The 22,496-nt window shown below is 41.6% G+C and overlaps 2 protein-coding genes across 3 annotated transcripts; both read left to right on the top strand.

The window, feature by feature from the left end:
* The first annotated feature begins 778 nt into the window (after window positions 1-778).
* cops2 (COP9 signalosome subunit 2) lies at window positions 779-7,104 on the top strand. Of its 2 annotated transcripts, none has more exons than XM_079217180.1 (13): window positions 779-856; window positions 1,345-1,458; window positions 1,549-1,626; window positions 1,722-1,847; window positions 1,938-2,027; window positions 2,134-2,211; window positions 2,486-2,660; window positions 2,790-2,968; window positions 3,232-3,284; window positions 5,173-5,270; window positions 5,361-5,443; window positions 6,000-6,058; window positions 6,575-7,104. In XM_079217180.1, the coding sequence occupies exons 1-13, from the start codon at window positions 803-805 to the stop codon at window positions 6,717-6,719; spliced, it is 1,332 nt and encodes a 443-aa protein (XP_079073306.1). In that variant the 5' UTR covers window positions 779-802; the 3' UTR covers window positions 6,720-7,104. The 2 variants fall into 2 exon arrangements, with proteins under 2 accessions (XP_079073306.1, XP_079073305.1); XM_079217179.1 differs by having other exon boundaries at window positions 792-862.
* A 491-nt stretch (window positions 7,105-7,595) lies between these two features.
* secisbp2l (SECIS binding protein 2-like) lies at window positions 7,596-21,935 on the top strand (the record flags this gene model as incomplete). The annotated part of the gene is made up of 18 exons (XM_079216923.1): window positions 7,596-7,616; window positions 11,410-11,618; window positions 12,575-12,902; window positions 13,036-13,174; window positions 13,911-14,134; window positions 14,843-14,867; window positions 14,996-15,108; window positions 15,824-15,934; window positions 16,064-16,174; window positions 17,032-17,199; window positions 17,392-17,533; window positions 17,880-18,055; window positions 18,178-18,310; window positions 18,420-18,582; window positions 19,603-19,823; window positions 20,032-20,186; window positions 20,310-20,529; window positions 20,639-21,935. 18 exons carry the CDS (start codon window positions 7,596-7,598, stop codon window positions 21,310-21,312), a joined length of 3,333 nt encoding a protein of 1,110 aa, XP_079073049.1. The 3' UTR covers window positions 21,313-21,935.
* Between the last annotated feature and the right edge of the window lie 561 nt (window positions 21,936-22,496).

The raw sequence follows: 22,496 nt of genomic DNA, 5'->3' as shown, positions 1-22,496 counted from the left end.
TTTCTGTAGCAAAGCTGTTCTCTCAGGGGTATGTATTTATATATTCACATAATTTAGGTAAATTTAACCATCCATTACAAGAAAAGGTCCTGCATTGAAAATCAATACAAACTAAAACAAACATATTATAAAGGAACATATATTATTAAAAAGTAACACTCGTATTATTATGCAGAAGAATTCCCCCTGTTCGGTATGTATTGTATTGGAATTTGATAGTTGCAGATGCATGTGCATAATGCAGTTTAATCTGCAACAATGCATCATATTATATTTCCAGATTTTCTCTGATTTTGGAAATGAGTTAGTTCCTCCCTAAACATGTCATGAATATACTGGAGTAAAAGGCAGCTCGATAATCGAGACATCACTTAAAGATAAATATGGTAAACAACAAACAGTACTTTAAAACAAGTATATATTATAAAATAAAAGTGGCGAGTAAAGCAATATTAAAATGCACAATATATACTATCATTATATTAAGACAACAGTGCAAACAAACAAATCAACAAACAGTGAAACGGTGTTATGGTTGAGTGATTGATTTGGCCAGAGTTATGTTATTAATTACTTTTGGATGTTAAAACTTCACCTAAACTCAATCTAATATCAGAGTCACGGACTTCCACAGTGAACCGCTGCTCGCGTACATCTGATCCAACAGCGCCATCTACAGACGGTCCGCGGGCCGGCGCCTCTCACCACCGGGACCCACAACCGCCTCATCCGTCGCTGCGCAGGCCGGACTACCGACTGCCCCCCCCCCCCCCTCCGAGTAATAGCGAGGAAGGCCACCAAGATGTCCGACATGGAGGACGATTTCATGTGCGACGATGAAGAAGATTACGACCTGGTATCTGTAACTGAATTTATTTACTTTGTGCTTTATATATGCAAAGTGTTTGCGTCCATTGTGCGCGAGCTAAAGGTACGGTAGGGCGGGCTAGCTGATGTTAGCTGTTTAGCTAGTTAGCTTGTTGGCTAACATACCAAGCTGACAGCGTATGCCTTACTTTAGCTTCCTCTCCGGCTAATGATGGTTGGTTTTAGCCACTGGCCTTACGCAGTTGGCTCATACTAACACACATTAACTGTTCTGGATAGCTAACTTGTGGGTACATGCGTTCAGCTGCCTTTTTCGGGGCTTGAATTGCAGGCGTGGAAAGCAAACCACATCGCTAGATAGCACGCCATGGCGTTAGTTCGCGGCTCTAAATAACCGGTGTATTCAGGGGCGATCTGTTCCCTCATTCGGGTTAGCTAGCTAAACATTTCGGTTGTATTTTGTTAGAGCTGGGTGTTACGATTTGAACTTTGCCATGATTATGTGCTTACATTTAGGAATACTCAGAGGACAGTAACTCAGAACCAAACGTGGACCTGGAGAACCAGTACTACAACTCTAAAGCCCTGAAGGAGGATGATCCCAAAGCAGCGCTCAGCAGTTTCCAGAAGGTGGAGTTGTACTCTAATAAAAGCAGTCTGTTCTTGTTTCAGTTATTTAAAAAGCACATGATTTACTGACTGGTTTTATCATGTGTTCAGGTATTGGAACTAGAAGGAGAAAAAGGAGAATGGGGATTTAAAGCATTGAAACAGATGATCAAAATCAATTTCAAGCTGGTAGGCTCCAAAAAAAATTGCCATAGTTTGTTTACACATTTCCCACCGGACATGAGTTCTTGAGAAGTTATTTTCTTTATGTCTTAACCCTGTAGACAAACTTCCCAGAGATGATGAACAGGTACAAACAGCTCCTTACATACATCAGAAGTGCTGTCACCAGGAACTACTCAGAGAAGTCCATCAACTCTATTCTGGACTATATCTCTACCTCCAAACAGGTAGGGATAGATGATATGAGACAGGAAATACAAGTGGCACCATGGCTGTTTTAATTCTGTCCTTCTGAAATTAATTTATTGTGTTGGTAGATGGACTTACTACAGGAGTTCTACGAAACCACGTTGGAGGCTTTGAAGGATGCAAAAAATGACAGACTGTGGTTTAAAACTAACACAAAGGTATACAAAGGCTCTTCACTCTTCCAAGCAGTCTTAAAACATAATTTCTGAGTAAAACAGGTGCTTAAAATTCTTTTTTTTTCCTTTTAACTTTTCTCTCCTGCAGTTGGGGAAGCTTTACTTGGAGAGAGAAGAGTATGGGAAACTGCAAAAGATCCTGAGGCAACTTCACCAGTCATGTCAGGTAGTAAGCAAACATCTTTATTCCTTTTTGGTCTGTATGTGCAATATTATATTTTGGGGTTTCTATTGATCCAAAAATGTTTAACCTTGCAGATGTCATAGAATATATTATGGACTTGTTGATTTGCTTGGTCATTCAAACCTAAAGAGTATCAGTATCGCTATATATGATGCCAAAGTATGTTTATCAGGTGTGAGTGTGTATATCTATATATGTAGATTTGATCACGTTATTGATCCAAGAAGTGGTTGTTCTATATTTCTATCAACTACAGACGGATGATGGAGAGGATGACCTGAAGAAAGGCACACAGCTGTTGGAGATTTATGCTCTGGAGATCCAGATGTACACAGCACAAAAAAACAACAAAAAATTGAAAGCGCTGTATGAGCAGTCACTTCACATAAAATCTGCCATTCCTCACCCGCTCATTATGGGAGTTATCAGAGGTATTATTGCCGCACATATCTCCTTTTATTCATAACGCAGTTGTCTAGCTTTGTGTTAAGTGTGACTGCCACTCTAAGTACTGACCTCACTGTCTGCTGAATGACCTGTGCTTGTTTGCTCCTGACCAGAGTGTGGTGGGAAAATGCATTTGAGAGAGGGTGAGTTTGAGAAAGCTCACACCGACTTCTTTGAGGCCTTTAAAAACTATGACGAGTCTGGCAGCCCAAGAAGGACGACATGCCTGAAGTACTTGGTCCTCGCCAACATGCTGATGAAGTCGGGAATAAACCCTTTTGACTCACAAGAGGTATGAAAGTCATTTTACCGTACTTTTAATAACTTTGCAGACACTGTATGTCCAAATATGAAACATGTTAGACACAGACTTGTGGTTGCCACATACATTTGTGCAGGTTGCTGTTGAATTTGTATATAAAGCACAGCCAGAAATGTTCTAATTAGAATAATTTGCTGAAAATAGTTTTGTGTTTTTGTGCTTAATCAGATGGCATTTACTTTTTTTTTAAGTTTTAATGCCAGGTGTAACTTTTCATGTTTTTTTTTCCACAGGCCAAACCATACAAAAATGATCCAGAAATCCTAGCAATGACGAACTTAGTCAGGTAAGCATACATTAATGTATTTTTTTATCCTTTGAGAAAAGTCTTGCTGTATAGAATTGGCCATTATTTCTACCTGTTATAACATTTTACTCGCCAATTTAATTCAGAGCTCTATACCATCTTGATGGCCACAGCTTCACTAAGCAGCACAAATGAACGAGTAACAAGAATATTGAGACTACTTTGCTATTTATTGACAGCTTTTTTACCTGACTGTGTATACTGTTTGTAAGTGAGGACAAAATAAAAGCACCTAAACTGGTATGGCTGTTCCATACATTCAGTTGTAAGCTTTTGTTTGACAGTCACTATTGGCTTTTAATTCATGAAGGTGCAAAACTACCCACTCCATCACGTAACATCCATATGTCTTTGTGAGGAGAGAACAACTACTGAAAGAGAAGAAAGGAGAGACGTGATATGTTATGATTATCACCAGCACCTAACAAGTCACATATTATGTGCGATAATTAATCCTCCAGAATCTCACTTTGTATTCAAATGCACCTGAGGTGTGTGCCTTCAGCACGCGTTACATGCACTTTACTGTGCTTTGCATCCTGCATATTAATCTCTCACAACAAAGTTGGTGAGGAAAGTGTTATTGTTGGTGGCCAAAATCATGAAAATAGACCCAGAGTGCTAGTAGTGAAGTCTTTTTTTTTTTTAATGTATTGTTAATTCTTGTTCACAGATGCTTTTACTGTATTGGCCTTTCCCAGTTGCATACTGATGGGTAGGGATGGGTATCGTTTGGGGTTTTTCCGATACCAGTGCTAAACCGATACTTTTAAAACGATACCGGTGCCTGAACCGATACTTTTTTATTGCCAAGGCAATTTTTTTTTTCTTCAAATTGAACAATATATTAACCTTTTTAAAGTATACTATAAATATATATAAATAAATGCATACAAAGCACTTGTCTTCAAACTGCAGCTTCAAACCTTTTAACTTCAAACTATAAACAATATATATCTAAAAAAAGAACAGACACAAGCATCAGGTCTGAATGGGACCGTGTGCAACAGAACTCAGAAACTGTTGGATTCTACAAACTGCTGCTTTACTGGACTACACGTCATCATTAATATCAACTGGGAGAGATTTGTTCCAGCAAGCCGAGGACGGACGTTCAAAAGCTCGTGCTCGTGTCTGCAGCGATCTCTGTGTGTGTGTGGTGTGTGAGCGATGGAAGCCCCGCCCCCTCGAGCCCCGCTCTGCATGCAGGCGGACAACAGAGAGCGGAGGAGAGAGTGTGCTCTGATCCGCGCTATTTCAATAGTATCGATACATCAACATCTTATGCGGGTACCGCGCTACCTTTTTAGTATAACAAAAAAAGTATTTAAATCGGCTCAGGCACCGGAAGAAAGCACCGAAATCTGCGTTGCTTTTCGGTACGGTAGGTACCGGACGTGTTGGACGTGTTACCCAACCCTACTGATGGGTGCAGTTTGATGCGTGCATTTTCATGGATCCTTTGCATTATTTCATTTTATTACAAAATGGTACATAAACAACAACAATGGCCTTATTTATGCCAGTTGTCAGTCGATTATGACTTATGTCTTCTCTGAGATGTTTAGTTGTCTTCTGCTTCCTTGTCTTCTGCTTCCTTGTCTGTTCTCTTTTGTCCTCTTAAGATAAATACCTAGCACTGTTCCAAAATTTGATCAGTTTCCATGCCTATATTTCATATTTTGATTGCATAAACAAGAAACTAAGAAAGGGCCCCCAGAACTGTAATAAGAATAGTGTTTACTAAAATATCTAATATTTTGAAATGTGTTTGACAGCTATCACGATGAGTTTTCTTGTGGGTCACGGAAACACATTGTACGTGGTCTAACAACACTGATTGTTTTTTTTGTTTTGTTTTTTTCAGCGCCTACCAGAACAATGACATCACTGAATTTGAGAAAATCTTGAAAACAAATCACAGTAACATAATGGACGACCCTTTCATTAGAGAGCACATAGAAGGTAAACGGTGAACGTGACTGCAGTCCACGTAGTGTGATCAATGTGTTGGAGAAACATTGAGATACGATTATCATTGATTCTGTGTTTCAGAGCTCCTGCGGAACATTAGAACTCAAGTACTTATCAAACTCATCAAACCGTACACGAGAATACACATCCCTTTCATTTCTAAGGTAAGTCCATGTGATCCAAACATATCCTGTCCAGTGACTTTCTCTGCTGTCTTTCCTCTTGGAATATTATTAGACAACCATTTGCGCTGAGGGCCATGTGACTTTGTACAAATCGTTTCCTTTTGTTTTGCTTTCTATTGAAAGCCAATTAATCATATTGATGATGAGAAAAGAATAATTGGAAGAAACGTGGTTTTCCATAAGCAAGTGTTTTAAATTGACTAACAAAAGAAGGCAGCATCAATGTGAGTAAGTATTTCACTCACAGCATGAGCTCGTCTCTCAGTACCATGACAGTCAACACTAATGCTTGTACATGGACGGTATCTGTTAATCCCTTTTCAACAAATTATGTATTTGTTAATATAATCTGAACTTCACATACGTAGACATGGTCGACTCTCTCCACACGGCTTTTGCAACACATCTAGCACAACATTTACAACAGAATCTGCATTGTGTTGGATCCATGCATCCTTCAATGGTGAAGCATACTAGTGGACATACTTCTTTACAGATGTGAGGATGAGTCGTGTCTTTGTTCCTTGTGTTTCAGGAGCTGAACATTGATGTGTGTGATGTGGAGAGTTTGTTGGTGCAGTGCATCTTGGATAAGTAAGTTTCTCCCCCATGTGCTTGCTGAGAAGTAAAAAAATAAAGAACTCCTTTCCTTTTAAATTGTCGCAGTTCCTCATTCATTCCATTCTCTGGCTTTCAAGAGTCAGGCGGTATGAGTCAACAGTTTAATAACAGTTTGTACAAAATGTATTGTCATTCTGCAAGATTGATCTGCTATTTAAAGCCACACATCCCAGCTGTTCTTGTTCTCTGACGTAAATTACTTTCATCAGAAAGGGAAAACATTGTGTTATTATTGCAATGAAATGTATATACTAATAACTTTTACAGTGTTGTTCATTGTTACCATCATGCTCTGACATGTTGAAGGATTATTCTTTGGGTACTTTTTTATGAATGACACTCATTTTACATATGAAAAAAACTATTTTAGCTTGATTAAATTGTGTGGAGAATATATATATATATATTTTTTTTTTATTGCAATGTATATATATTTTTTTTATTGCAATGTATGTGGCTGAAATGCTTACTTTTCTGTCTCTTTTTCAGCACAATCCATGGCCGAATTGACCAAGTCAACCAGCTACTAGAATTGGACTACCAGAAGAGAGGAGGGGCTCGCTACACAGCTTTAGACAAATGGACAAATCAGCTGAACTCTCTCAACCAAGCCATTGTTAGCAAGCTCACATGATGGCATGTAAAATCAAGAGACAAGGAAAATGGCATGTATGAATACATCCATAAAGTATGCTACTGTGCTTCTTCAAGTAAATTCTCTGAGACAAGATACACAGCACAGGATTTGAGAATGCCACCAACTTAAAGAAGACTCCAGGAACCCAAGAACGTGTTCAAAGTGTTGTTTTGTCGTGAAGAGGAAATCACTGGCACTTATTTTTCTGTTGTTTTTTTTTATGTTCCTGATTGGCAGATTCTTCCATGTGCAACACACAAATGCTTCAGTTGTTAATAAAAAATAAATAAAATAAAAAAAGTCCAAAATGTGTATGAAAACTTGTACACAATATTTTAATGTATAATGTTGCCTGTTGGTAATAAACAGATTTCTCTCGGCACTGAAAGGATTCTGTTGACTTTGACTAGCTACAGTTTTAACTCTGACTGGTTTGGAGGAGTGTATATAAAATTGTTTTTCACTGTCACAGATGAGATATAAAGAAATCGTTCTTTCACTTCCATTTGAATCCTTCTTTGAAGACATCTTCCTTGCCCTCGTGACATTCTGCGTTTCCCAGCCAGTAAAACGCGTTTTGAGCCTCGACGCTTTCCGTTCCAGGTGACTCCCATTTCCATACTCGGCAGCGACCCCGAGCCTCGAGCTAGTCTGGAGCGCGCAGCCAGCTGACGCAGCAACAGTCGGGGCGGTCTGTGGGGTGCAGTTAGCGGGTTAGTAGGAACTGGGTGTGAGTCCCTCTTAAGCCTTCACTGATTGTTATTATTATTATTATTATTATTATTATTATTCACAATGAAGAGAATAAAAAGGCCCACATCCTGACGTCCACATCTTGGTCAATGACTGTCTCTCGCGGTGTCGGTGACTGACATGGACGCTAGTGACAATAAGGTAACGTGTCAGTTTAATTCAACATTATCTGGTGTTTTGTTTGGGGGGGTGGCTTTGAAGCTTTAGCCTGTGGAAGAAGAGACACGGTTATTGAATGCTGCCGAGGCCCAATATCGCACTTCTTTTTGTCAACGTTATTAAAAACAACTTTTACGTTCATGTAATTATAAAAAGCAGTGATACGTTGTGTCTTAAATAACCGTTTTGCATCATTGACGTACAAACAAATGGGTTTCACAGCTGGTGTTTTGTCACAGTTGCCCCCTTCGGCTAGCATGCTAACGTTAAAACAACCAACGGTAACTGCGGCTCATTCAGAAAAATGACGTGCGCAGCTCGACTCCTGTCACAGCGCGCGTGTCTTTTGGTAATTTTTGCAACAAAAAAAACCCTATTCAGATATATTTCAATGGCTACACTTCTACGCGATAAGCTTAGACATACGGTGTTGTGTTGAGTTAGCTTGGCCAGCTAGTTAGCCTTAAAGCTAAATATATTCTGTCATTTGACGATGCATTTTAAAGCAGCGCGACAAATGACGTTACAGCTGGCAGTATTTTTTTTTGGAGAAGATAGCTGTAGTTAATTGTATAATTTATGGAGAGGTAACGTTAGACGTGACGTAAAGGTTTCGGTAATGTGTGCAGGAGAGCTTTGTTGTTGTGTGTTAGACGGGTTTCGTGGGTCTTGGTCAGAGGAGGATCTGGTTCTTCTGCATGCGTGACATTCTTCTGACACCGTTTGCAATGCGGACGATTCAGTTTGGTTGGGTTGTGTGTCCCGAGGCGTAATGTCGATGCTTTCAGAATAACCGGTTCGCGTTGGGGCTATTATTTATTCTGTCTGACATCGCAGGTGAAATGTATCGGATTATTTTGTAATCTGAAAATGTTGTGATATTCGTCATAAATGTGACCCCCTCCCCCCCTAAAAAAAAAGTTGTTATGCGTTTGCCATCCTTTCTGCGCAGCCCATCCGGCTTTCAGTACAGAAACAGACGTTGCCTGTTTAGTGTTTCAGCGCAACTTGTGTAAGAATAAATGCTCACACAAACAGAGGCTTGTGAGATCAGTAGCCCCCCCCCCAGTCTAATCACTCTGAGATCTGTCATCCCCAACCAATGCACATCTGGGTCTGACCTCATTGCCTTTTCCACAATCACAGCCATTCTCACTCACCCTCTTCCTCACACTCAGATACTTCAAAGACACACATGGTTGATTCAAGAGATGGATCCTCTGACCAGCTCGGTTTTCTTTCACAATTTTTTTGTTTTGTTATATAGTTATATAGTTTGAATTTTCTGCTAATGTTCAGAATTAAAGATTCAACATCAGTGCACATGAAGCCTCCATGCTGTGGCTTGCTGTATAATTAGATTATCCTGTAGCACTGTCCCTACTTTATCCTGGCAAACGTAATCCTATAACAACGCCCTATCAGCTATACTGTACCACCGTACAGGTTCAGACCAACTACTCTAGTCCCAAACCCCTTGCATCTATGTCAGCCTGGGCACGGAGGCTGCTGCTACCTGGATGTTTGTAGAAATATATCTCGACAACTGTAGTTTGGTGGTCTTTAGTTAACTGGTAGAACAGGCTCCATTCACCATAGATCGGATGGGTTCTATAGAAAAACTAAGGAAAAGTGAGAGAACCACCCACGGACAGTAGCTGTGGGAGACAATAGCTGTCTGTGTGACATCCACTGGCCAAACTGACGACTCTATTCATGCAACCGACCGCTGTTTCAGAGAAGTGAGGGGGAGCCTTTGTACTCTAAACCCTGTCACCTCTCCTCATCCTTTGCAAAATTGCATATTATTTTAATGGGACCTTTTGCACAGAGCTGCCACTTCGGGTCAGACCAATGGCACCACCGTGTCAAATGAGGAGCACGATGAGGTGTGAAAGATGTTCTGTGACGACTGGAAAAAGACAGCGAGAAAATATCATAACTGTTCTTGTACCTGAGAATTTTTTTTTTTTTTTTAATGGGTAAATTTCATTACTTCACATTTATAGTTTTATGGCATTCTATCAATAACTCTTTGTTGATAAATCACTGTATCTATATTTTTTTAGTTTTGTCATTGTTTGTGTGTTCCTCATTTTCTAATAAAAATGTACACATATTACTTGATTGAAGGATAACTTTGTTGTAATACAATGTGCAACACATTGCCCTGTTGTTTGTACATGTAGTATAGGACTGCACATTAAACAATGACCAGTTTTCTGATTAGATTTTTGATTGTGATTTATTTAGGAGATATGTATGCCTGCCTGTTAGCTGGTGTCATCACCAAGCATAGCATATCCATTTGAGGCTGTGTCTCTAGTTAGAGTGTTTTAGGTGTTTCAGTCCCATACTGGCCTTCTAATAATAATAATAATACATCCCTTATTAGTCCCACAGTGGGAACATGTATTCTCTGCATTTTAACCCATCCTTAGTAATTAAGGAGCAGTGAGCAGCCTCGTGAAGCGCCCGGGGAGTAACTAATGCCCAACGTCTAATCTTTGGCCGTTCTGTGGCCTGTTTTCCAAGCACAACAATCTGACTGTTGACTGTGTGTATGGGTCATAAACCAATAAATGCAGACTGACTAGAAGAAGACATCATCGAGTTGGTGCACAATGACTTAGAAAGGACCTTATTGTGCCTTTGCCTGCCATAAATATGTAAATTTCTTTCAAACCAAATTGCTCTATGGATTGATTTTCCATTTTTTTGCCTTTTGATTGTATATATATCTTGTGGTAAATTGTACACCGGAAATGGTATTCTGTCTGAGTCTGCCAAAGCTCTAAATGTAGCATAAAAGTTATATCCTTAAATTGTCATAAATGATTTACAGGTGGTGTCTCGTAACTTTGATGAGTGTACTGTTTGTACCTTGGTGCCATTAAGGCTTTGAGTGACTTGAAGAATATGGCATTTAAGGCCTCAAACTCCAGCTTTTAATGTCCGTCTACTATTACCTTAATATCTACAATGTTTTTTTTTTAGCCATTATGAAATTAAATGTTTCAAACTTATTTTTGGCTTTTGAGGTACACAGGCTCGCCTCATTGTCGGCCATTTTGACAAATCACCTCAGTTGATGTAGCTACAGATGTAAATCACATGAGATTATTGACAAAAATAGTGTGAGGCCTCTGTTGACATGTTGTGTACTTTGCTTAGATCTTCTGGCAGTTGTGGGCTATGTCATCTTTGAACTAAAAAAGTAACTAATACCTTGTTTATTGATTGTGGTAACTACGCAAGATTGTAAACTAACTAGAACAGTTTGATGAAATCAGTGCTCAGCTGTGAATAAACAAAGGAGATGTTGGTCAATAGATTGTCTCCAGCTCTTTCGGTCTGTCAAGACATTCGGTACTCAAGTTGATAACTTAAAAATGCCTGTGCATAGATCTTCTCTTACAATTGTAGTTTTTATAATTTTTTCAACAGTTGACATTTGAGAGAGCTGACTAAACTTACCGAAACTATAAAGTACGTTTCTGGAAGAATGGAGGTGGAGTTATTACTATATATTGATTGTTGCTTTCACTCTAGAACTATCCCATTTGATGCGTGTAATGGAAACAACAATAATAATATGATCTGTTGTATCGTGTAGCTTGATAAAATATAAGCAGAGAATGTGGTGATCAATTGAGTAACTTTATTTGAGGAACAGATCTATGCTCTTTGTGTGGACCTTCTTCTTGCAGAAATCAACCACATAGTCATTAATTTCATTCAGACAGTGATGGCTGTTCATTTGTCTTTCGTGCAGGATGTGAAGCTTTCAGCCGAAGTGGAACCGTTCATCCCACAGAAGAAAGGTCTTGAAGGATCGATAGTCAGCATGAGTCTTTCTGGAGATGCAGGCGGAGGGGCAGGTGGCGGAGGTCTAGGAGGAGGCGGGGGAGGGGTGGAAACTACTCCCATACCCAGCTACCTCATCACCTGCTACCCTTTCGTCCAGGAGAACCAACCCAACAGGTACGGTCTCTTTCTCAGTGGGGAAAGATTTTGGAATGGAAAAAACTCTCAAACTTGGTTTTAGTCCCATTTAATGGTGAGCAAATGGCTCCAGTGGTTCTGGTTGATGTAATGATTTTCCCGATGGTGTTCACTTTTGCAGAAATATTGCCATTCTCTGTGGTATTGTGGGGAGTCTGGTGTCCCTATTTTGAACCGCCCAAGAAACAATCTGCTCTCTTCTGGACCTTTTTTTTTTTTTTACAACTTATTCAATGCACTATTTACTTTATTATTAATAAGAAAACACTGTGTCCATAATCAGATCCTTAGTGTATTGAGTTATGGCCATTAGATTGTGCAGTAGTTTAAGACTGCTTAATTATGAATGGAAACCTTCCCAGAGTTAGAGTTTACTTGGAACCACAATCTGTGTTTCCAGTGGCTCCTTCTTTGTCCCGAGTGATCTGCTGTATCCTTGCACACATCCGTTCCTCTGTTTCCTTCCCCCCTATTTGAATGCGAGGAAATGCCCGCTGTAGTAGGCTGGGTGTGAAAATGTCATCTGGATCCTTATCAACATTTCTGCATACCATGTTCACACCCCTTAACAAACCAACCATCATGCACATCACTGCAGCTTCACAGATGTTAACCCGGGGAGCGTCAGTCCTCTCTTGCTAAATGGGCTACACACACTTTAATGCATCACCCCAACACTGATGCATGTTTTGAGAGGAAACACAAAGTGGTCAATATTTGAAATAAGGGAAATAAAAACTTTTATACAGGGAAATGTATATGTAAAGACAATGTCACATTCAGTTGATAATGTCAGGACATTTTGAATTAGATTTGGACATCTCCTCAATCCCTGGCTGTCGTAAATTGTGAAAATGCAGTTATCAACCATGAAAAGATTGTACTAAAATAGACATAAAAAGTAATTTAACATGTTACCCTATGCTCCTTTACAGACAACATCCTATGTATAATGGAGGGGAGCTGCGCTGGCAGCAGCCTAACCCCAGCCCCGGTGGTTCATACCTGGCCTACCCCATTATGTCTTCACCCCAGCCTCCCGTCTCCAATGACTACGCTTACTACCAGATTATGCCTGCTCCATGCCCTCCGGTGATGGGCTTCTACCAGCCCTTCCCTGGCTCCTATGCTGGTCCTGTGCAAGCTGGAGTGGTCAACCCTGTCTCGGCAGATGTCGGTGAAAGACCACTGCCTCTGGGGCCAACATATGGGATGGCCAGTCAGAGGGGGAGAGGCATGGTGCGACCTAATGTTGTCCCAAAGGTACAGACTGCCAACAGCCTTATTGTGACGCTGTCACGTTGATGTCACATTTTATTTGTGTCACTAAAAGTGTCCGTCCTCAACCTTAATCTATTTAGTGAGCATGCCCTGCTTCTTTTTCTTTCTCCTACAGCAACAGTTAGGTGTCTGCCAATCTCCAAGGGGTCGTCGGCCTCCAACCAGGAGTGTAGCTGTGCAGAAGGAGGTGTGCACTTTGGGGCCTGATGGTAGGACCAAGATGGTCATGCTGGTGGATGCAGCACAGCAGACCGGTAAGAATACTGCGCCAATAATCAAAGCTATAACTGCGTCCTACCATGCATCCAGAGGTTTTTTATATTAATAATAAAAAAGTCAAACTAAAACTCACCCAAATAAAGATTAGAAGCCTTTTAGTTGTAGCAGTGTGTATGGCCATGGTCATAAACTGAGGCTTAAAAGAGCATACCAGAGAAAGAATCTTCTCACAGGTACAGTAGATCTCACTGAACACTGAGTAAAGGGTTTCTATATGTCAGGGGAACAATGATGGGATTAAGTAATGAGAATAGATACAACGCCGTTTATTTTGTTACAAAGGCTCCATCCTGTCATTGGACAACAAATAAGCAGTAGTTTCACCACAACTGAACATATTTTCTTCAAACATTCCAGACTTTGTTAACGTTGTGTGCCTTTCCTGTGAACATAAATATTTCCTGTCTTAGAGAAAGCAGGACACAATGCCAGTAAGTCTGCTGGCCGGTTGTACAGGTTGAGGTTGATGATGCTTGTCTCTTAACTTCTGAAAGAACTGGAATGCAGAGTTTCCAGTCAGAAAGGTTTACACGTGTGCAGCTCATGATGTCAGCAGTGATGTCTCCATTCTTGAGAAAGTTAATGAGCCTGTGTAAATATCTTGGTGACTCAATTGTTGTATTTGTCGTCAATAACATCCTACAAAGTGAACTTCGTCCAAGTTTGTGGTTAATAAGTCTCCGCTGATTAATATACTATATTAATTCTCAGATTTCCCTGGTGAAGTGTCAGGGAGATGCGCTGCGGAGCAGGCTAGTCCCCTGCTGTGGAAGAACAGGACAAAGAGAAGACGGGCGTCCCATCCAGCCGAAAACTACAACGAGCAGGGCGCCAGTGAGGCAGATATAGACAGTGACAGCGGCTACTGTAGCCCCAAACACAACCAGGCTGCAGGGGTAGCGCAAAGAACCGCAGAAAATACAGCAACACCCACAGTAAGTTGGCTACTTAACAGCAGCTCCGTGCCCAACAGACTGACACTGGACTATAGCATTTGTTTTAACTCATCATCTGATAATACTTTTACTGATAATCGATTCCTGTTTGGGACTGTCGTTGATGTTTTACACGTATTGTAAACAAGTGTAAAATAAAGTTAGTTATGCAGACAGAAAGTCAGGAAGTAGGGAGTTGAATGATCTTAAGCACTATTTTTTTCTTAAATGAAATCTGAATAAATAGAGCGGTAAAGGCGAGCGATTATTAAACAGCTACTCGTCAGGCCTAAAAACTGAAGGAACAGAAATTAAAAATATGCTTTACTAAAGCAGCATTTGTAATTGTAGGGAGGTTTTTATTTTTGAAAATTGTCACATTTAAGTTAAAGTGGAGTGTACTCCTCTTTTATGATAACTTGCTCTTCAATCACTTTATCATAATAGTGCTGATAAATATTACGATGAGGGCAGTTTTTTGGAGCAGTGGCAGAGATCATGTTTACTGCATGCCAGAGATAACAACTGGGACATGTCACAACATACAGGACTCAACTTGTGTAACGGCAATCAATGCACCAGGCAAATGCCAACGGGAGAGGTGTAATGTAGTCCTACAGCTTTGTGTTTTTAGCACATTTAACATGCACTAGATATCTCAACGTGTCTCTTTTTCTCTACCCTCTCCACATTTTCTGTGTTGTACAGGGAGTCGAGGCTGGTGTAATGACAGGTAAACTTGATGCAACATGCTGTGAATATCCTCGCATCACGCTTTCATAGTCATATTTCTTATGCAGCCTGTATATAATGTATTACAAAGGAATTCAGATTTTTCTTTTACCTTCTATTCACTAGCAGGTACCTGGGTAAATGTAGCCTCTCAGGCTACCCCGAAGTCCTGGGGGGACAGGAACGGCCAGTTTCACAGAGCGGACCAGAGGAAGAATCCTGAACAGAGAAACTTCTCACAGGTGCAGTGGATCTCACTGGAGCAGACACGTCTGGGGAACAGCTATAGTATTTAGTTATGAGAATAGGTCAAATGCAGTTGATTTTGGTGTAAAAGCTCTGTCCTGTGAGTCGCTCTTAAGCTTCATAGAAGGTGATCAGAAAAGCTCAGGTGTGAGACAGCTGGTATCAACATTTTCTTATTCTAATTTTGTCTTCATAAAAAAGGTGATGTGTAATTATCAATCCTAATTGGCTGTTTCATGTAATTTTTCTGCTAACACCCTGCACAAAGAAATACTTCCTTGTTAGGGTTAGAATTATATGAATCATTAACCAAGAGGGAACATTTCATGAACAAGAAAAATATTACAGTGATGCAGAGGCACTTGTATTAGTTTGACTGTTCACCCTTGCCTCCTTTTCTACCATGTTTCCCTCACTTGACAGTTATACATTGTGAATAATGTCCATCCCAGTTTCTTAAAGTCCAAGGTGATGTCTTAAAATATCCTGTTAAGATACTCAGTTTAATATGATATTAAGCAAGCAAGCTCCATATTTGAGTCTGTTAACAAAATGTTCTGCCGTTTTTGCATTAAGTATCACGTTAATAGGATACTCGGTTACCAAAATAGTTAACGATAAGCTCTACTTAAGTACAGAGAGGATAACGTGGTTGAATACCAGTGGTACCCTGTTTGACTTCTGTGTTTTCCGTTCGTCTATGCCTTTCAGGATTTCCACTGTGGCTATCCAGGACGTGTGCCGCCCAGCCAGTCAGAACAAAGGCTGCAGCCAGCAGCGGTCACTGGTACTGAGGTCTCCCCAGAGCCCCTCTACTTTGAGGTGAGAGAGGGTTTCTTGTGAATTTCATTGTGATGAATTATCAGCACAGCACTGTCACCATCACACTCATTATATATCTGTTTCAGGCAGTTGTACTAAACTAAAACATTTGTTATCCATGTTTGTCAGGATGAAGATGAATTCCCAGATCTGGCGACAGGAGGGGCTGCCCAACGCAGCAACAAACCAGAATCTACTTCAGCCCAGACACACACGCAACCTAAACTTCCCAAAAATCTGGTAGGGGAAATTGCTTTCTGATTTACAAATTTCTAGGGTTGTGTAGATTGGGTTGGGTCTGCCGGTGCAACACTAAAATCTACAGACTATCTGTCTGAATGTACACCATTGCAATTATGAAAGCACGATTTGTTTACAGTTCCACCATGGAAAAGTTTACCGCGTCAAAACATCAGTTCCGCTTTATATTTTGCACGGTCATGCGCACTTTGAGAACTACTGCTGTAAATAAACAGCACATAGCTCAGTAGCAGTTTTGCCTTAAACCAGGAGACGCTTGGAAGCAGCATTAGCTGCGTTACTTATCTTGTGTTGACGGCTCCTCTTGGTAGCTTTACTCTGTATACAGTGTTTTAAGTTGGTAGCAAGGTGTGTGTGGTACTTATGCAATGTAAACATCATGCAGTCCTCACATTTTGTGGACCCTGCAGGAGAGGCACGGGTTGCATTCAATGACTCACACACGTTGAAGCGGGGGCCATTATTGTATTGTTGATCAGTGCTCCGTATCAATACTAAGGTTAACATGATGTTTAATTATGACACCACTTTCAAATTTCAATCTCAAACAGACCGTAATTTTATTCCATTCATATCGGAAATATATTTGGCGACATTTAAAAAAACAACAACAATATTTTTACTATGCAAGAAGGCTGCCATCTTTATGAAAACATCCACATCTGAGTTGAAATCCTAGACTGAACACTTTGGAAGGTTTTATTTTTATTTTAACTGTCACAGATTTTCTGGCAGATCTGTGTTTGTGTATCTATGCAGCCGAATATCTGACTCTTGTATCGGTTCATATTTTCACCCCTACTAAATACTTATTTGTCTGTCTCCACACTTCACAGCTGGATAACCTGCCAGAAAACTCCCCTATCAACATTGTGCAGACACCCATCCCTATTACCACCTCTGTTCCCAAGAGGGCCAAGAGCCAGAGGAAGAAGGCTCTGGCTGCTGCTTTGGCCACGGCCCAAGAGTACTCTGAAATCAGCATGGAACAGAAGAAATTACAAGTATGAACATGCACTATGTTCACTGTTCATGTAGGATTGGTTCAGATTGAGAGGTTTGAATGTTATTGCTTGTTTCATCAGTTCTTGTCCTCACCACTGCACGGCTTGTGGTCAGGACATTCTGATAATCAGTTGCATTTGACGGTTCATTAGTGTGACCTTCTCCTGCCTTTTTCTTTCCGGGCCCGACAGGAAGCCTTCACCAAAGCAGCGGGGAAGAAGAGCAAAACCTCCGTGGAGCTGGACCTGGGAGATATGCTGGCAGCTTTGGAGAAGCACCAGCAGGCTATGAAGGCCAGACAACTCAACAATACGAAGCCACTGTCATTTACAGGTATTCATTCAGTCAGACATCAACAAATGATATAAAAAAAATGAACAAGCATATTTTTACAACAGCCCTGCAGGACATGATAATATTGGGTTCAAGTATGTATCATTGCTGAGCAAATATCCTATTAAGTGTTTTTAGGTTTCCCCATTGTGTAGTTTCGCTGTGTTTTTGACTGCAGATATTCTGTACTCTTTGTTCCTTTTTAGTAAATGTTCGCATGAAAACATGTTTCAGAATATAGTGCTCGTCGGGCTCCAAAAATACATGCTCCTAATTTTTTATTTAACTTGCATGTGCACATACTCTCATTCTGCTTGTATACTAACTTGGTTGTCCTCCTCTCCAGTTGGAACAACTACTCCATTCCACGGCTCAGGCTTGGTCAGCCTGCCGTCCATGTTGAAGGGTCATCAGCAGCCATACTCAGTCCCACACAATGCCCTGGATTCCACCGCACCCCGAATCAAGAGAGGGAAGGAGAGAGAGATCCCCAAAGTGAAGCGGCCCACAGCCCTGAAGAAGGTTAATCATTTAAGTTTGAGTTAATCATTTAGGAGAGGAAGATTGGTAAAATTAATGGAGATCTTTTTGATTCTGCAAATTGTTTTACTCCCTTTTTATATTTTTGTTCTGTGTTTTGATAGATCATCTTGAAGGAACGTGAAGGGAAGAAAGGGAAGACGAGTGTAGAACAGGAGTCTTCAGGCCAGGAGGAGCATGGGGAGGAGAGTTTACATTTTACTGATGATCTTGCACGAGAGCCTGCCTCCCAAGAAGGTGAGGGTCAATCATTATTAAGAAGGGAAAACCTTTCAGATGTGTTCCCATTTTTTGTTAAGTCCATGATACATTTTTTTTATTGTTATTTGTGGTCTTTGTACCACAGACAATGGCCTGAGTATGCCCAGCGACACATCCCTTTCCCCGGCCAGTCAGAACTCTCCGTACAGCATCACCCCGGTGTCCCAGGGTTCCCCTGCCAGCTCTGGCATCGGGAGTCCCATGGCCTCAAACGCCATCACTAAGATCCACAGCCGGCGTTTCAGAGAGTAAGTAGACGTACTCAAATTGCATGGAGCGAGAACCGGAATATTGACCTTTTGTAGGAATCCCTTGCATTGACTCAAAAATGCACAAAAACTGGAGAGCAAAGCAAATGCTTCTCCCACTCGGAGACCAGAGCCTTGGCTGTGAGAAGCGTACTCTGAAAGTTATCGGGTGTTTTTAAGGGCGGAACTGTACAATAATGAATTGTAGAGTATGGCACAGATGCCAAGCACATTGTCCCTTCTTAGCAAAGATGTATGCCAGCGGTCACAAACACAGCTTTGTTCCTCTGTGTCCTCTGCTGTAGACCTATTGTCCCAGCCCACCCTTCTCAAACAGATTTAGCATTTAAAGCTTCCAAAAGGCCAAGCTCCTCCCCTCAGCTCTGACTGCCAGGACGCTTGCTCCTCAGGCCACACTACGTCGATCTTCCGATTAGATATTTCACCAAACCATAAAGCTCCTGGGAGTATCCGTGCTGTTTTATGGCTCTGGTCAGATAGCGATGAAGTATGATGGAGTAAACATAACCAACACTTTGAGTCATTCTAAGAACAGCAAGGAAGAGGAAAGCCACATCGGGCTTCAACATTTATTTTCATCATAGACTGCTTATGGTTTCTTTATATCATGAAACGTAAGAGAACAGTAGAAGATGCCATCACAGTTTCCTGAATCCCAAGTTAACACCATCAAATTGCTGGTTTTGTTGGACCAACACTCTAAAACCATATCTATTCAGTTAACTGTTATTAAATAAAGAAGCAGCGTATCATCACAATTTTGAGGCTGCAACTAAAGATGTTCTCTCACTTCGCTCAAAATATTATTTATTTAATTTACTAGTTAATTTAATAAACAAATCATTTAACTTCAAATTAAAATGTTGCTGCTTTATTTGTGCTAGTTAGCATTAATGGTGATCATCATTGTTAACTTGGTAACCACCCAAAAGATTAAAACACTATTTTGAACTTCTGTAACCTCCTATTTCGTTCCGTTTTGTTTTTTCCTTTCCACAGGTACTGTAACCAAGTGCTGAGTAAGGAGATCGACGAGAGCGTGACCATGCTGTTACAGGAACTGGTTCGCTTCCAGGAGCGGGTCTACCAGAAGGATCCGACCAAGGCCAAATCCAAACGCCGCCTGGTCATGGGTCTCAGAGAGGTCACCAAGCACATGAAGTTGAATAAGATTAAATGTGTCATCATATCTCCCAACTGTGAGAAGATCCAAGCCAAAGGTAAATAATGTTGTAATACCGTCCAGCATCCGTCCATATTTCAGAGTTTCTCGGTATGCCCATAGTATAAAATTATCGCAGTACCCCACAGCATCCAGGCCCAATTTCCATATTACCAATCGTTTTGCACTTTGTGCTCAAGTCATTTTTTTCATTTATTTTCTCAAATTTGATACATTTGAGTCACTTATTGTTTACTATGTTGCAGGTGGTTTGGATGAAGCTCTATACAATGTAATTGCCATGGCACGGGATCAGGAGATCCCGTTTGTGTTTGCTTTGGGCAGAAAAGCTCTTGGACGCTGTGTCAACAAACTAGTGCCTGTTAGTGTGGTTGGCATTTTCAACTATTCTGGAGCGGAGGTAAGTCACTTCCATCCACTAAAACCCGTTGACTGCAAGTCAGTATAGAGCAGGAGAAGCACAGGATTATCTCTGAGCATTTTGTTTTTTTGCTCCTCACTAACTTGGTTAAACCTCCTTCAGAGTCTCTTCAACCGCCTGGTGTCTCTGACAGAAGAGGCTAGGAAGGCCTACAAGGAAATGGTGTCAGCTCTGGAGCAGGAGCAGGCCGAGGAGGCTCAGAAAAATGACAAGAAAGTCCCACACCACATGGGGCACTCCCGTAACCACTCTGCTGCTTCCGCCATCTCCTTTTGCTCCATCTTCTCTGAGCCGATCTCAGAGGTCAATGAAAAGGAGTACGGTAAGCTCCCTCATTTTCTGTCAGTTATTTTGGGTTGTCTGTAATCAGTGGTGGAGGATAAATTCAGAGCCCCAGTTATGGAGCATAATGACTCTATTAATCCCTTCAGAGACCAACTGGAGGAGTATTGTGGAGACTTCAGATGCCCTGGAGCCTGTAGAGGCTGAGCCGAGTCGCCCTGCACCTTCCACAGCCACCCAAAAAGACGGTGAGACACCGACAGCCGCCACCAGCACTGTCAGCGCCGTCAGTGCCGCCAGTGCCGCCACGCCTGGCTCCATTGCTCCCCAGCCAGTCAGGGCAGGGCCACTGACACAGGGTACCGGGGAAAGAGACGAGGTACGGGTAGACGACCGGCTGGAGCTGGCCTCTCAGCAGAGCACAGAGACGGGCTCACTGGATGGGAGCTGCAGGGGCCCGCTGAACTCCTCCATCACCTCCACCACTTCCACCCTGGTCCCCGGGATGCTGGAAGAGGCGGAGGAGGAGGAAGAGGAGGAGGAGGACTACACTCCTGAGCCCATTGCAGTGGAGGTGCCTACCCTCAGCAGCCGCATTGAATCCTGGGTGTCAAAGACCCTGGAAAACCTGCAGCTGGGAAAGAGCCAGGAGAGTACAGAGGAGGAGGAGGAGGAGGAAGAGGAGGAAGAAGAGGAAGATGATGAGGAAGAGGAGGAGGAGGAGAGAGTGCAGAGTGAAGAGGAGGACCTTGATTCAGCGGATATCACAGATCCGAGGACCGAAGGCAAAGAGCAAGTGGAGGCTAAGAAAGTCACAGGTTGATGTCTCCTCCTCCCTCTTCTGTTCTCACATACACTCATTCCCTCTGTTGCTCTCACATCCTTCTTCACAGCAACCAGCAGCTTCTCTTCTTTGTCTCCAGCCCCTGACACCAGACATAATCTCAGGTATCCAACCAACTGACCAACACTCACACACATTACAGAGAAACTGACCAACTTACCAACACACAGCGTCGCAGACCAAACAACAACTAACACAGTCTGAGGGATAGTCGCAGACACCAGCGCTCATCTTGTAACTTAAAAGGATGCTCTCACTCCTTCGGCCCATAACCTGCTACACTTGAATTCAGAGGAAGTGTGTGACTGTCCTCCTCCGAGGCTGAACTCGTTTAGAGTCAGGGATGTTTTCTGGGAGCAGGTGCTTAAAATGGTGCACTGCTGTCTGTAGCTCACAGAGAAGGAAGGTTGGAACCTTTCAGCTCCCATCTTATTTCATTCAGAGCTCAGCAGGTTTACAGCTGTGTGTGTGTGTGTGTGTGTGTGTGTGTGTGTGTGTGTGTGTGTGTGTGTGTGTGTGTGTGTGTGCGTGTGCGCAGGCACATTTCCATTACATTTTTGCTGTGTTCTTTAGCTTTATCTTTGTAAATAATGTTTGTTTTTTCCGTGCTCCATGGGGGAATGAGAGACATGCATTTCCTGATTCTTTCTCGGTTGATACTTAGCTTTTTTTTTTTTTTTTTTTTTTTTTTTCCTTCACAGAGCATTACAGTGTCAGGGGGTTCTGTCGTTCTACCAAAACCACTCCCACCCATCGATCTTCAGTGTGTGTTACGTTAATGTTCAAATAATAAGTGTTCATTCTGTGTTCCGATGATTCCGATGACTTTAACGTCTAAGAAGCAAAACAAGCTTTGTGGCTATAACCATGTCTATGTGGTTCTACTACAGTATATATTGTTTTGTCATATTGATTCTGCCTAGTGTGAAACTATTTTGGTTGTTTTCCTCTGACTGCAATTATCTTGAGTTCCCAGATGTCTGCTTCAGAAGAAAGGAAAAAAAAAGAATGTTCCTGTTGTTCCCTCTGGGGGTGTTTTGTTCTCTGATGGGGAAGGCAGGCTCAAGCTGTCTCTTTGGTAATGACCTAACAACATCTATAGAAGCCCCTAACATTGAGATCTGAGATGTTTTGTAAAATAAGGAGTTCGACGCAGAGCATAG

The sequence above is a fragment of the Taurulus bubalis genome (assembly GCF_910589615.1).
Source record: "Taurulus bubalis genome assembly, chromosome: 4".
Classification (NCBI taxonomy): Eukaryota; Metazoa; Chordata; class Actinopteri; order Perciformes; family Cottidae; genus Taurulus; species Taurulus bubalis.
The sequence above is the reverse complement of the archived record's forward strand: the minus strand, read 5'-3'. Positions and strand labels throughout refer to the sequence as shown.